This window comes from Dipodomys ordii, unplaced genomic scaffold (assembly GCF_000151885.1).
Source record: "Dipodomys ordii isolate 6190 unplaced genomic scaffold, Dord_2.0 Scaffold156, whole genome shotgun sequence".
NCBI classification, from domain to species: Eukaryota; Metazoa; Chordata; class Mammalia; order Rodentia; family Heteromyidae; genus Dipodomys; species Dipodomys ordii.
The window spans coordinates 2,746,178-2,757,922 of NW_012267372.1; the positions used below are offsets into that span (position 1 = coordinate 2,746,178).

General features: G+C 51.8%; 2 protein-coding genes across 2 annotated transcripts in view; both read left to right on the plus strand.

Moving 5' to 3' along the window:
* The first annotated feature begins 1,045 nt into the window (after positions 1-1,045).
* Rab4b (RAB4B, member RAS oncogene family) lies at positions 1,046-10,267 on the plus strand. Its single transcript, XM_013032699.1, has 8 exons — positions 1,046-1,209; positions 2,745-2,825; positions 3,077-3,191; positions 3,582-3,644; positions 3,735-3,889; positions 4,860-4,955; positions 5,037-5,167; positions 9,862-10,267. Exons 1-7 carry the CDS (start codon positions 1,194-1,196, stop codon positions 5,150-5,152), a joined length of 642 nt encoding a protein of 213 aa, XP_012888153.1. The 5' UTR covers positions 1,046-1,193; the 3' UTR covers positions 5,153-5,167; positions 9,862-10,267.
* Positions 10,268-11,487: 1,220 nt separating this feature from the next.
* The window catches only part of Egln2 (egl-9 family hypoxia-inducible factor 2), a 7,284-nt gene continuing 7,026 nt past the window's right edge, over positions 11,488-11,745 (plus strand). The window contains exon 1 of the mRNA XM_013032713.1: positions 11,488-11,592. The gene's annotated coding sequence lies outside the window, so the exon portion shown is untranslated. The remainder of the gene's footprint in view (positions 11,593-11,745) is intronic.

Here is an 11,745-nt window from a genome sequence, read left to right on the forward strand (position 1 = left end):
GCAGGGTCCTGAATCTAACCAATCATCTTCCTGAAAGTGGTGACATCACAGTTGCTAGGTTGACTTTCACTAGTGAAAGCCTGTACTGCAAGCTGGGTACCCAACAAGGGCTCCTAAACTTAGTTTGGGGACAACAAAGAGCAAGGGAGAAGACGCATCGTAAATAGAATATAAATTGCAGATGCAACTCAGGCTGATCTCCAACCCCGATCCCCCTACCACCGAGGTGGCACCTGCCGGACAGAGGTTTTATTTTTTTTTTTTTCCTTTGTGGTGGAAGAGATCCAAACCCAGGGGCACGGGCATACTAGACAAGCCATCCTCTGCTTTTGAGAGCGAGAGAGCGAGCGCACGCGTGCGTGCATGCTTGTCTTGGGGCTTGAACTCAGGCCCTGAGCCACTGTCCTTTAGCTTTTTCACTCAAGGCCAGCGCCAGACCAGTTGAGCTTCTGGCTTTTTTTGGGGGGAGGGGGGTGGTTAACTGGAGATAAGTCTCGCAGGCTGTGCTGCCCACGCTGACTTCCAACTGCCATCCAGAGATCTCAGCCTGAGAGTAGCTAGGATTACAGGTGTGAGCCACCGACGCGTTTTCTTTGAGACTATATGCAAAGGTTGTTGAAGAGGAATTGGCCACCTGTCCTTCCAGTTTTCTTCTTTCCAGCCTTTGGACTAACAACTGGCCCCCTCCAGCTCAAGAATCGTTCCTGTCCTGTCAATCGTGTCCTTGTCCCTTCTTCGAATTCGTATCCCCGCCCCCGTGTCCGCTCCTATCCAATCAGGAGTCTTAAATGGCCAGACTCCTGACCAAATCCGTTCCTCTGCTGGAGGAGCCGTCTCTGTCCCGCCCCTTCCCACTTGCCCCACCAATCGTTCGTCTTGGCTCCTCCCCTCTCGACTAGCCCCTCTTCCTCTACCAATCAATGTCTCTTATCCCGCCCCCTGCTCGCGGAGTTAACCAATCGCTGCTTTGAAAAGCGTGGCCTGGCATCCCGCAGCATTAGCGGGTCGCATCGGAGCGGTGTGTTGGGGAGGTAGTGGTGGTGGGGGGGGGGCGGGTGGAGGCGGAAGTGGTGGCGCCGGGTCCGGGAGTAGGAAGGAGCTGGGGCTGCAGCCGGAGTGGAGCGGCTGCCTGCCGAGGAGCCAGGCGCGGCCGCGGCGCCATATTTGCGGCCCTTAGCGGCCGCGACCGAGTCATGGCCGAGACCTACGGTGAGGACGGTGGGCTAAAGCTAGAGGGGTTTCGGGGTCCAGGCCCACAGAAGATGCGGCCTGTGGGAATGGGGCGGGGCTCTCGGCGCAGGGGGCGGGGCCTACAGCAACAGGGGCAGGGCCTGGGCGGGAGCGGGGAGGGGTTTCGTGGGTCGGGGGTGGGTGGGCGGAGCTTGTGGAGGGTCCGAGGCGGGATTTGAGGGAGCTGGTCGGGATGGGTTCAGGATAGGCCTGGAGGGGAAGACGGGCACCCTCACGGAAGGGGCGGAGTCTGGAAGAAATGGGCGGGACACTCGCGAGAATGGCAGGGGTCGCGCTTCCGGGTCTAGCTCTGTGTCCTGGGCTGCTCTGGAATGAACTTGGTACCTAGGTTGTCCTTGAGTTAGGGTTGTGAAGGGATGGGACTTAAGCGTGAGAATAGGGTTGAGGGGAGTCTGGGGAGAAGAGGATAGGGAAATAGAAAAAAAAATCAGTGTGAATGTACAATCAAGTGGATGCAAGGGTTTCAGGGTGCTGGTCACCGATTCATTCAAGTCTAGAAAAGCAGAGGGATTAAACACAAAGATCCCCTGTTCAGAGAATATAACTTGAAGGCTAGCTATATAGGTGCAAGAGTGCCAAAGGCCATTTGGATATTTATGACGTCACTCAAGGGCCATACAAGATGATCAATACAGCTGGACACTAGTGGCTCAGGAGGCTGAGATCTGAAGCTCCCAGTTAGAAGCCAGCATGGGTAGGAAAGTCTTTGAGTCTTATCTCCAAGATAAGAATCTTATCACCAAGAAAAAAAAAACCAACCCAAACAGCCAGATGTAGAGCTGCACTAGGCTTGAGCAAAATAAGGGACAGGGCCCGAACCCCAGTTCCTGAGTTTAAGCCTTAGTAGCCTCACAAAATAAACTTTATAAAAAGGATGGGGCATGGCTCAAGCAAGTAGAAGAATTGCCTGGCAAGGGAGGCCTTGGGTTCAATCTCTAGTTCCATAAGATAAAAGAGGGACAGAGGCTAGATTGTCAACCTTGATTAAATGTCATTCTTTAGAGTCTTTAGTGGTAGCCACACACAGGTTTCATGCCTATGTTACCAGCTGTTCAGGAGGTAAAGGCAGGAAGATCTTGCACTCATAAGATGTTTGGCTTGGGTTTGCAATTCAGCTCTACCTGTGTGATGTCAGGCAAATCAATGAATCTTTCTGGCCTCATTTTTCTCATCTAGAAAAATGGGAAATCATAATTTATTTTATTTTTTAGTGGGGGTACTAAGGCTTCAACACAGGGTCTGGTCTCTGTCCCTTAGCTTTTTCAACTCAAGGCTGGCACTCTACTACTTGAGCCATAGCTCCGCTTTATAGTTTTTTGGTGGCTAATTGGAGATAAGCATCTCAAGGATTTTCCTGCCCAGGCTGGCTTCAAACCTCCATCCTCAGATCTCAGTCTCCTAATTAGCTTGGATTACAGGTGTAGTCACCAAGGCTGGGCTCTTAACTCTTCTTGTTTCCCTTTTTGTCCTTGATTCTAACCCCATCCACATAGACTTCCTCTTCAAATTCCTGGTAATCGGCAGTGCAGGAACTGGAAAGTCATGTCTGCTTCATCAGTTCATTGAGAACAAGTGTGAGTTTTTGGCAGTGGCCTGGGAGCACTGAGCTGTGGATCTGGGCCTAGATAAGGGCAGGTGGGCAGCTGGTGGCACAGGTTGGGATGGCCATATTTATACAATAGCTCTGTTGTTAGCTTCTTCACCTTTGCCTTGGTCTATGTTCTTTGCTAGGTCTTCAGTAACCCCAGTAATGAGAATGGGTCTGTAGAGGATGGGGGCTCCTCTTGAGTCTCTGCACTACTTTCTGTCTGTCTCCATCTCCCAGTCAAACAGGACTCCAACCACACGATTGGTGTGGAGTTTGGATCCCGGGTGGTCAGCGTGGGTGGGAAGACGGTGAAGCTACAGATCTGGGACACGGCTGGCCAGGAGCGGTTTCGGTAGGTAGCCTGGGCTCCCAAGGAGGGATGGCGGGAGACTGAGGTGTGCAGTGTCACCAGTGATACCACAATAGTAGCAGGCAGCCATGAAGAGCAGGAGAGACAGAAACAGAGACCATTGCTCTCAGATTAAAAGTAGCAGGGTAGGGTGGTGCATGTTTATAAGACAGACAAACAAAGCGCGAGACTTATAGACAGACTCAATTGCTCTGAGGCAAAGAAGAGAAATCGTATCTCAACCAGAGGAAAGCTAGAGTGTTTTTTTGTGGGGGGGTTGGGTGGGCAAAAAGGTGAAGGGGGGCCTCCGAACCACCAGTCTCTCTCCGCAGAGGGGGGCAGTCCCGGGCAGACCCCAGCCTTGGGGGTGACTGGGTCCCCCTGGCCCCACAGGTCGGTGACGCGGAGTTATTACCGAGGGGCAGCTGGAGCTCTGCTGGTGTACGACATCACAAGGTGGGTTGTAGGGGGTGGGTGGTGTGGGCCAGCTGGGCCCCAGCGACCCCTCTCCCATGCTGCCTTCCTCCTCTTATTTCTTCTCCACAGCCGGGAGACATACAACTCTCTGGCTGCCTGGCTGACCGACGCCCGAACACTGGCCAGCCCAAACATCGTGGTCATCCTCTGTGGCAACAAGAAGGACCTGGACCCTGAGCGTGAGGTCACCTTCCTGGAGGCCTCCCGCTTTGCCCAGGAGAATGGTGAGGCCTGAGCTTGAGACTGACCAGTGGGGGCGGAGAGATTGGACCGTACATGGTGCCCATCTGCTTCTTAGCTCTCAGTGGCTGTGCCCTGAAGGTGGAGACACAGGGATCTGGTTCAGATGTCGTTGTGGAGCTGTGTGGCCACTTGGGGGTTGAGTACCCTTAGCTGGGAAAGGGGGATCCCTGCCTTGCCCAAGAGATCATCTGCCCTCCCCACCCCAGATGGGGTTGGCTTTATAGAATATCCATTAGTTTAGGGAACTAGCACAGGATGTTGTAAACTCAAGATGGCCCTAGGTGCTGGGGCGCTGGTGGTTCAGGTCTGTAATCCTAGCTACTCAGGAGGCTGAGATCTGTGGATCCTTGTTCGAAGCCAGCCTAGGCAGGGAAGTCCAAGAGACTCATCTCTAACTAGCAAAACACCAAAAAGAGAACTGCTGTGGCTCAAAGGTTAAATGTGCTAGTCTTGAGAGAGAGAGAAAAAGAGCTATGCCTCCCCACATTTTGTAACCTCTAGATATAGAGATTTTTTGCTACTACAAAACTTGGGGTTTGAATCCTGTCTCCAACTGACCTTCCCTGAGATCTTATCCTATGGCTGATGGGTGACTGGTGGGTTTGAGGCTTTGCTAAGTGGTACTGCGGACTCAGTGGTGAAACCAGTCCAAGGCACAGCTCTCACAGGTCTCTCAGTGCAGTGGATTGGGGTCAGATACCCCATTGATAGACAGTAAGAGTGAAAGCCAGAGAGGACAGACCAGCGACAGGGAAAGCTGTGGAAGCACCCAGGAGTCATGTGACTCAGGCTGCCATGCTTGCTGAGCCAGGATGGAAGAGCTAGGTGGGTGCCAGGGAAGTGAGCAATTTGCTGCAGAGGGCTGCGGTGAGGGCAAAGGGTGGAGGGGACATTTGGGGAACCGGTCAGAAGTGGAGAAGAGACAGAGACTGATGGAGGCCTTGTCTCCAGAGCTGATGTTCCTTGAGACCAGCGCTCTCACGGGCGAGAATGTGGAGGAGGCCTTCCTGAAGTGTGCCCGAACCATCCTCAACAAGATTGACTCAGGTGAGCCCCATGGGGGTGGGAGGGGGAAAGCAGGGCTGGAAGGACTCCAGGGGGACAATGCTGACCTCCCCCATTCCACAGGTGAGCTGGACCCCGAAAGGATGGGCTCTGGCATTCAGTATGGTGATGCGTCCCTCCGCCAGCTGCGGCAACCTCGGAGTGCCCAGGCCGTGGCTCCTCAGCCCTGTGGCTGCTGAGACCTGCAGGGTCAGGTGGGACACTGGGGACATTGGGATGTAGGGGAGGGGGTGGTGGTGCGGAGAAGACATGGAGACACAGAAAATGTGGCTGCAAGATAAAAAATGGCCCTCACTGGACGCTGGTGGCTTATGCCTGTAATCCTAGCTACTCAGGAGGCTGAGATCTGCGGATCACAGATTCAAGCCAGCCTGGCAGGAAAGTCCCCATGAGACTCTTATCTCCAGTTAACCACTCAAAAACCAGAAATGGAGCTGTGGTTCAAAGTGGTAGAGTGCTAGCCTTGAGCAATAGAGCTCAGGGTCAGTGCCCAGGCCCTGAGTTCAAGCCCCACAACTGCCAAAAGAAAAAAAAAGTGGCCCAGGGCTGAATAAGCCACATTCCCAGCCACAGGGTACCCATATGTCTGCCTCACCCCCAGGTCTCTGCCTGCCCTGACCAGCTCACTCAGGGCTTTCACCTATGCAGTGAGCACCTACTGTGTGCCAAGGCTTGGGGTCAAGGCTCTGGGGGAGACTGTAGCCAGGAAAACAGGCCAAAAAACACTATCCTTTTGCATTGACAGTCTCTTGGGAGGAGACAGAGCATAAACAAGCATGTGTGTGGTTAGGGTGAGAAGAGCTATGGAGCAAATAACAAGCCTGCTGGGGAGGTGGATGGGGGATGAATGTTTTGATGGTTTCTGAGACAAGCTCTGGCTATGCAGCCCAGGCTGGCCTCAAACTTGTGATCTTCCTGCCTCAGCCTCTTGAGTACTAGGATTATAAGTATGTGTCACTATTTCCAATCCCCCCCCCTTTTTTTTGGGTTTCTTCTTTTTGTGCCAGTTCTGAAGCTTGAACTCAGGGCCCTGTGCTTGTTTAGCTGGTGCTTTCCCACTTGAGCTATGCCTCTAGCCTTGCTTTTTTTCCTTGGTTGTGGTGCTTGAACTCTGGGCTTGGGTGCTCTCCTTGCACTCTTCAGCTCAAGGTGAGCGCTCTACCGCTTGAGCCACAGCACTACTTCTGGTTTTCTAGTGGTTAATTGGAGATGAGAGTCTCACTGACTTTTCTGCCCAGGCTGGCTTTGAATCGTGATCCTCAGATCTCAGCTTCCTCTGTAGCTAAGATTACAGATGTGAGCCACCGGTGCCCGGCCAGCCTTGCTTTTTTATTTAATTTTTGTTGGTCATGGGGCTTGAACTCTGGGCCCGAATGCTATCCCTCAGCTCTTCAGCTCAGTGCTAGAGCTCTACCACTTGAGCCTCTGTGCCACTTCCAGTTTTCTGAGTGGTTAATTGGAGATGTGAGTTTCACAGACCTTCCTGCTTGGGCTGGCTTGCAACCATGAGCCTCAGATCTCAGCTTCCTGAAGGCATAAGCCACCAGCATCTAACTCAGCCTTTTTGTCGATTTTTTTTTGGGGGTCTGGTCATGGGGCCTGAACTCTGGGCCTGGGCACTGTCCCTCAGCTCTTCAGCTCAAGACTAGCGCTCTACCACGTGAGCCACAGCGCCACTTCCGGCTTTTTTTTTCTGCTTATGTGGTGCTGAGGAATCGAACCCAGGGCCTCAGGCATGCAAGGCAAGCGCTCTACCACTGAGCCACCTTCTCAGCCCCTGTCGATTATTTTTGGAGAGGTAGTCTAGAGGAATTTACTACCTGGGCTGATCTTGAACTGTGATCTTCCAGATTTCAGCCTCTGGAGTAGCTAGAATTAGAGGTGTGAGCCACTGATGCCTGGCTTAATCATATTTTATTGTTTTCCACCAATGTTCTTTGTGTTTTTGTTGTTTTATTTTCGTTTTTTCAGTCAGGGGCTTGAACTCAGGGTCCAGGTGCTGTTCCTGAGTGCCTTTTGCTCAAGCCTAGCACTCTATCACGTGGAGCCACAGCAGTACTTCCAGTTTTTTGGTAGTTAATTGGAGATAATAGTCTCATGGGTTCTTGTTCCAGCTGGCTTTGAACTGTGTTCCTCCTGAGTAGCTAGGATTACAGGTGTGAGCCACCAGTGCCTGGCTCTTGTTTTTATTTTAAAACTCTTATTATTATTATTTGTTTTATTTATTTTTTTGGTTGTGAGGCTTGAACTCTAGGCCTGGGTGCTGTCCCTCAGCTCTTCAGCTCAAGGCTAGCGCTCTACCACTTGAGCCACAGTGCCACTTCCAGCTTTCTGGTGGTTTATTGGCAATGAGTCTCATGGACTTTCCTGCCCAGACTGGCTTTGAACCGTGATCCTCTGATCTCAGCCTCCTGAATAGCTAGGATTACAGGCGTGAGTCACCTGCACCCGGTTTATCTTTATTACTTTTCTTCTTTCTTTTTTTTTTGGGTCTAGTCGTGGGGCCTGAACTCTGGGCCTGGGCGCTGTCCCTCAGCTCTTCAGCTCAAGGCTACTCTACCACTTGAGCCACAGCGCCACTTCCGGCTTTTTTTTTCTGCTTATGTGGTGCTGAGGAATCGAACCCAGGGCCTCAGGCATGCAAGGCAAGCACTCTACCACTGAGCCACCTTCCCAGCCCCTCTTTATTACTTTAAATTGAGATTAAGTTCACCTAACATAACCTTGATCTCACCTCTCTCCTTCCCTTCTATTTTCCCTTCTTCCTACCCTTCCTCCCTCTTTTCTTCCTTCTTTTTCTGTAGTAGGGAATTGAACCCAGGGCCTTGTAAAGTGAACAATTCAGTGATATTTAGTATGTTTACTAAGTTGTTCAACTATCGTTTCTAAGTTGTAAAGCGTTTTGTTTTGTGTGTGTGCTGTTTCTGAGGCTTGAACTCAGGGCATCATGCTCATATTTTTTTTTAAATCAAGTCTGGTACTCTACCACTTGAGCCACACCTCCACTTCCAGCTTTTTGATAGTTAGAGATAAGACTCTCTCTCATTTTCCTGCCTGGGCTGGCTTCAAATAGTGATCCTTAGATCTTAGCCTCTAGAGAAGCTATAATTACAGCCATGAGCCACCAAGTGGCCCAGCTAACTTTTTTTTTTTTTTTTTGCCAGTCCTAGGGCTTGAACTCAGGGCCTGGGCACTGTCCCTGAGCTTCTTGTGCTCAAGGCTGGCACTCTACTACTTGAGCCACAATGCTTTCTGGATTTTTCTGTTTATGTGGTACTGAGGAATTAAACCCAGGGCTTCATGCATGCTAGGCAAGCACTCTACCACTAAGCCACATTTCCAGCCCACAGCAAACATTTTTGATACCTTGAAGGAAAACTGCATGTCCATGACACTATCATTCCCATTCCCCCTACACTTGTCAACCAGCAATCTGCTTTCTATTTCTATCCACCAGTATTTCTTCTGTGTATATTTGTATGTACAGGTAATCGTTCTTGAACTTAGAGCCTTGAACCTTTGCTTTGCTTTTTTGCTTATGGCTCAGGTTCTACCACATGAGCTATGTCTCTACTTCTGGCTTTTTACTGGGATAATTGAGCTTGGATTGGCTTTGAACCTCAGTCCTCAGATCTTAGCCTCTTGAGAAGCAAGGATCATAGGTGTGAGCCACCAGTGCCTGGCTTCCAATATTTTTATTTCATATGACACACTTTTTTTTTTTGTGCCAGTAAAGGGGCTTGAACTCAAGACCTGGGTGTCATCCCTGAGCTTCTTTTTCTCAAGGTTAGCACTCTACCTCTTGAGCTACTGTACCACTTCCGGCCTTTTCTAAATTGTTCACTGAAGAGGAGACTCATGGACTTTCTTGCCCAGGCTGGCTTTGAACCATGATCCTCAGATCTCACCCTCCTGAGTAGCTAGGATTACAGGCATGAGCCACCAGTGCCCGGTTTACACACACATTTAAAAAAAAATTTCATTAGTAGTTTATATTAATTGTACAAAATACTGGGTTTTACTGTCACATGGTCACACATGCATATGACACACTTTGATCATATTTAACCTCCATTATTTTATCTCACACATCCCTGGGATGTCTTTTATTTAATTTTTTATTTTATTTATTTATTTTTTTTGTCAGTTGTGGGGCTTGAACTCTGGGCCTGGGCACTGTCACTCAGCTCTCCAGCTCAAGGCGAGCGCTCTACCACTTGAGCCACAGCACCACTTCCAGTTTTCTAGTGTTTTATTGGAGATAAGAGTCTCATGGACTTTCCTGCCTGGGCTGGCTTTGAATTGTGATCCTCAGACCTCAACCTCTGGAGTTGCTAGGATTACAGATGTGACACTCTGGCGCCAGGCATCTTTTATTTTTTATTCTATCTGATAAATCAATTAGTCAAGGCCTGGCATCCATGCAGTACTCTACATTGGATCTGTTAGAAAGGGGGCGTAAGAGCTACTGATGCCCAGGAATTACCCCAGAGATTCTGAAGTAATTTGAGGATTTCTAGAAGCTTCCAGATATTGCTTTGTACAGTCAAAACAGGAACCACTAATTAATGTGTCTGTCTAGTTTGGAAAAAGCTGGAATGAAGCCTAGAATCAGGGTGAGATCACAGACATAGAAGGACAGAGATACAAAGGTGAGATAGTGGTCTTGTGGTCCTTAGACATTGCCAGGTTCCTTTCCAAGATGCAGACAGCTCTCCGGGCCAAACAGAGAGACTGAAATTCCCTGCAGAGGAGAAACAAACAATTGAGACTCTGGGAGAAAGCAAAGTGTATGGACTGGCAATCAGGAAGACACTCTGAAATGAGACACAGACACTAGCTAGCCAGGCCCCAGACCCCTTAAGGTCACCAACTTCTTCTCTTTCAGCTCATCTGTTCTCCAAGACCAGCCCTGCCCTTCTGGCTGGGGCCTAGACCCAGGCCCCAGGAGGCCACGCCCCAACCTGCTCCAGCCCCAGAAAAGCTGCCCTGCCACTTTGTCCTCCTTCCCTGGCCTGGTGGGGCCTGGCTATGGGGCAAGACTGAGCCACAGGGGAAGGGAGAACCCATTCCTGCTGCTGCTTCCTCTGTCTTGGCTAACCTCTGTCTCCCTCACCCCTGAACCCCTAACCAGAACCCAAGAGCTTCCAAAGCTTGAGACCAGGGCCCTTTGGCCCCAACTTCCTGCCTGGCCCTGCTGTTGCGAGTACTGAATACATGTTATTTATTACCTGGAGGCCTGCCCCTGTCTCAAACCCTGCCCCATCCACCATAAAGCATTGTTTACACCAGTGTCTTAGCCTCTGTCATTTTGGGATGTTGGGTAGATGGAAGACGTCTCTGGTGGAAGACTGAGGGGTCTTGGTGTTTGGAAGCCTTGTTTCTGGAGTTGGACAAAGTGTGGAGGTAATAGGGCTCATGTGGAAAGCCTGGAATTCAGAAATCCTCCTACCTCAGCCTCCTTGAGTACAGGTATGCACACCACACCTAGCTTGGGTTCACACTGGTGACAGTGGGTGTGACGTGTTTATGACCTGTAGGTATCTCTATATTTGATGGTAGGTGACTGTGCCCGAGGAATGTGTGATTCTGAACATGAATGCCCTTTTCCCGGTGATCAAATTAGTGAGGCTAGTGGATCTGTGGGCATCAAGGTCAAGGATGGGCCCGTGGGGTGGGGGGGGCGGTCTCTTGGAGCTCAGGGTGGCAGCCACCACCTTCAAGCAGCCTGCCAGACACAGTCCTGGCTGCTCTCCCAGGCAGTTGGCCCTGCAGGGTGCTGGCAGAGAGGCCGGCCAGTCAAAATGACCTTATCTCCACAGTCCTCCCCCGAGCCATGCCCCACACGTCCTCAGAAGCTGGTCATGCAAATGTCTCCCGCATCGCTGTCCCGGGGTGGTTTCATTCCGGGCCGGCCGCAGAGCCGAGGTTCCTGGGGGAGGGGAGGGGGGCAGGGCAGGGTGGAGCGGGTCACGCAAATATTTGCTCACCGTTTCTTCGTCCGCTTTCCCTGCAGGACATCCCGTCCTTTCTCCGTTATAAAAAGTGCTTACGTAAATTACCGGCGCGCAAATTTACATACATTTTTTTCCAACTAACTGCGCAGCCATTTTTCAACACCCCTCTCTTAGGGCGGGCGGGGAGGAGCGGCCTATGCAAATGAGCTCACTTGCCGGCCGCTTTCCCAACCCGCGGCTCCAGGTTGCTCCGCTTTTTACAGCCCAGCCGCTGGGGCTTTCCATGTAAATGATCTCATTTGCATTTCCCCCCCTCAGGACCGCCCCTTCTCAGCCGCGTTCCTACGCTCCGGGTGGAAGGGGGCGGGGCATGATAGGTAAATGAACCACGCGCCGCCGACCGTCCCAGTTCTCCAAGAGGACTTTCTCGGGTTACCCCACCCTGTGCGGCTTTGCGCCTGCGCATTGCCTATCCCGAAGGGAGAGGGAGGGGTGAAGAGCGGGCGAGGTCACGTGTCCACCGGACGCGGCGCGGGCGGGGGGGGGAGGAGGTGGGGCGAGGGTGGAGCGGCGCGGGTGGTGGTGGGGGCGGGGTATGGCGCTCTGTGAAGCGCTGGGCGGTTGGCACAAACGGCGTCGCCGGGGCCGGAGGAAAAAGCTCGGTGAGGAGATCGCGGAGAAGGAAATGGAGGGATGTGGGGAGGAGGAGAAGTAGCCGGAGTCGCCGGGGCGCCACTGCGCGCCGGGCGTGGTGTGTGTGTGTGTGCGCGCGCGCGGTGGTGGTGGGGGGCGCGCGCGGCCCGCGGAGGGCGAGT

Bases quoted from the DNA above. Each gene is read 5' to 3' on its own strand.
- Rab4b (XM_013032699.1), top strand. The intron at 3,890-4,859 runs GTGAGGCCTGAG...CCTTGTCTCCAG, and splicing joins CCGCTTTGCCCAGGAGAATG to AGCTGATGTTCCTTGAGACC. The intron at 4,956-5,036 runs GTGAGCCCCATG...CCCATTCCACAG, and splicing joins CCTCAACAAGATTGACTCAG to GTGAGCTGGACCCCGAAAGG.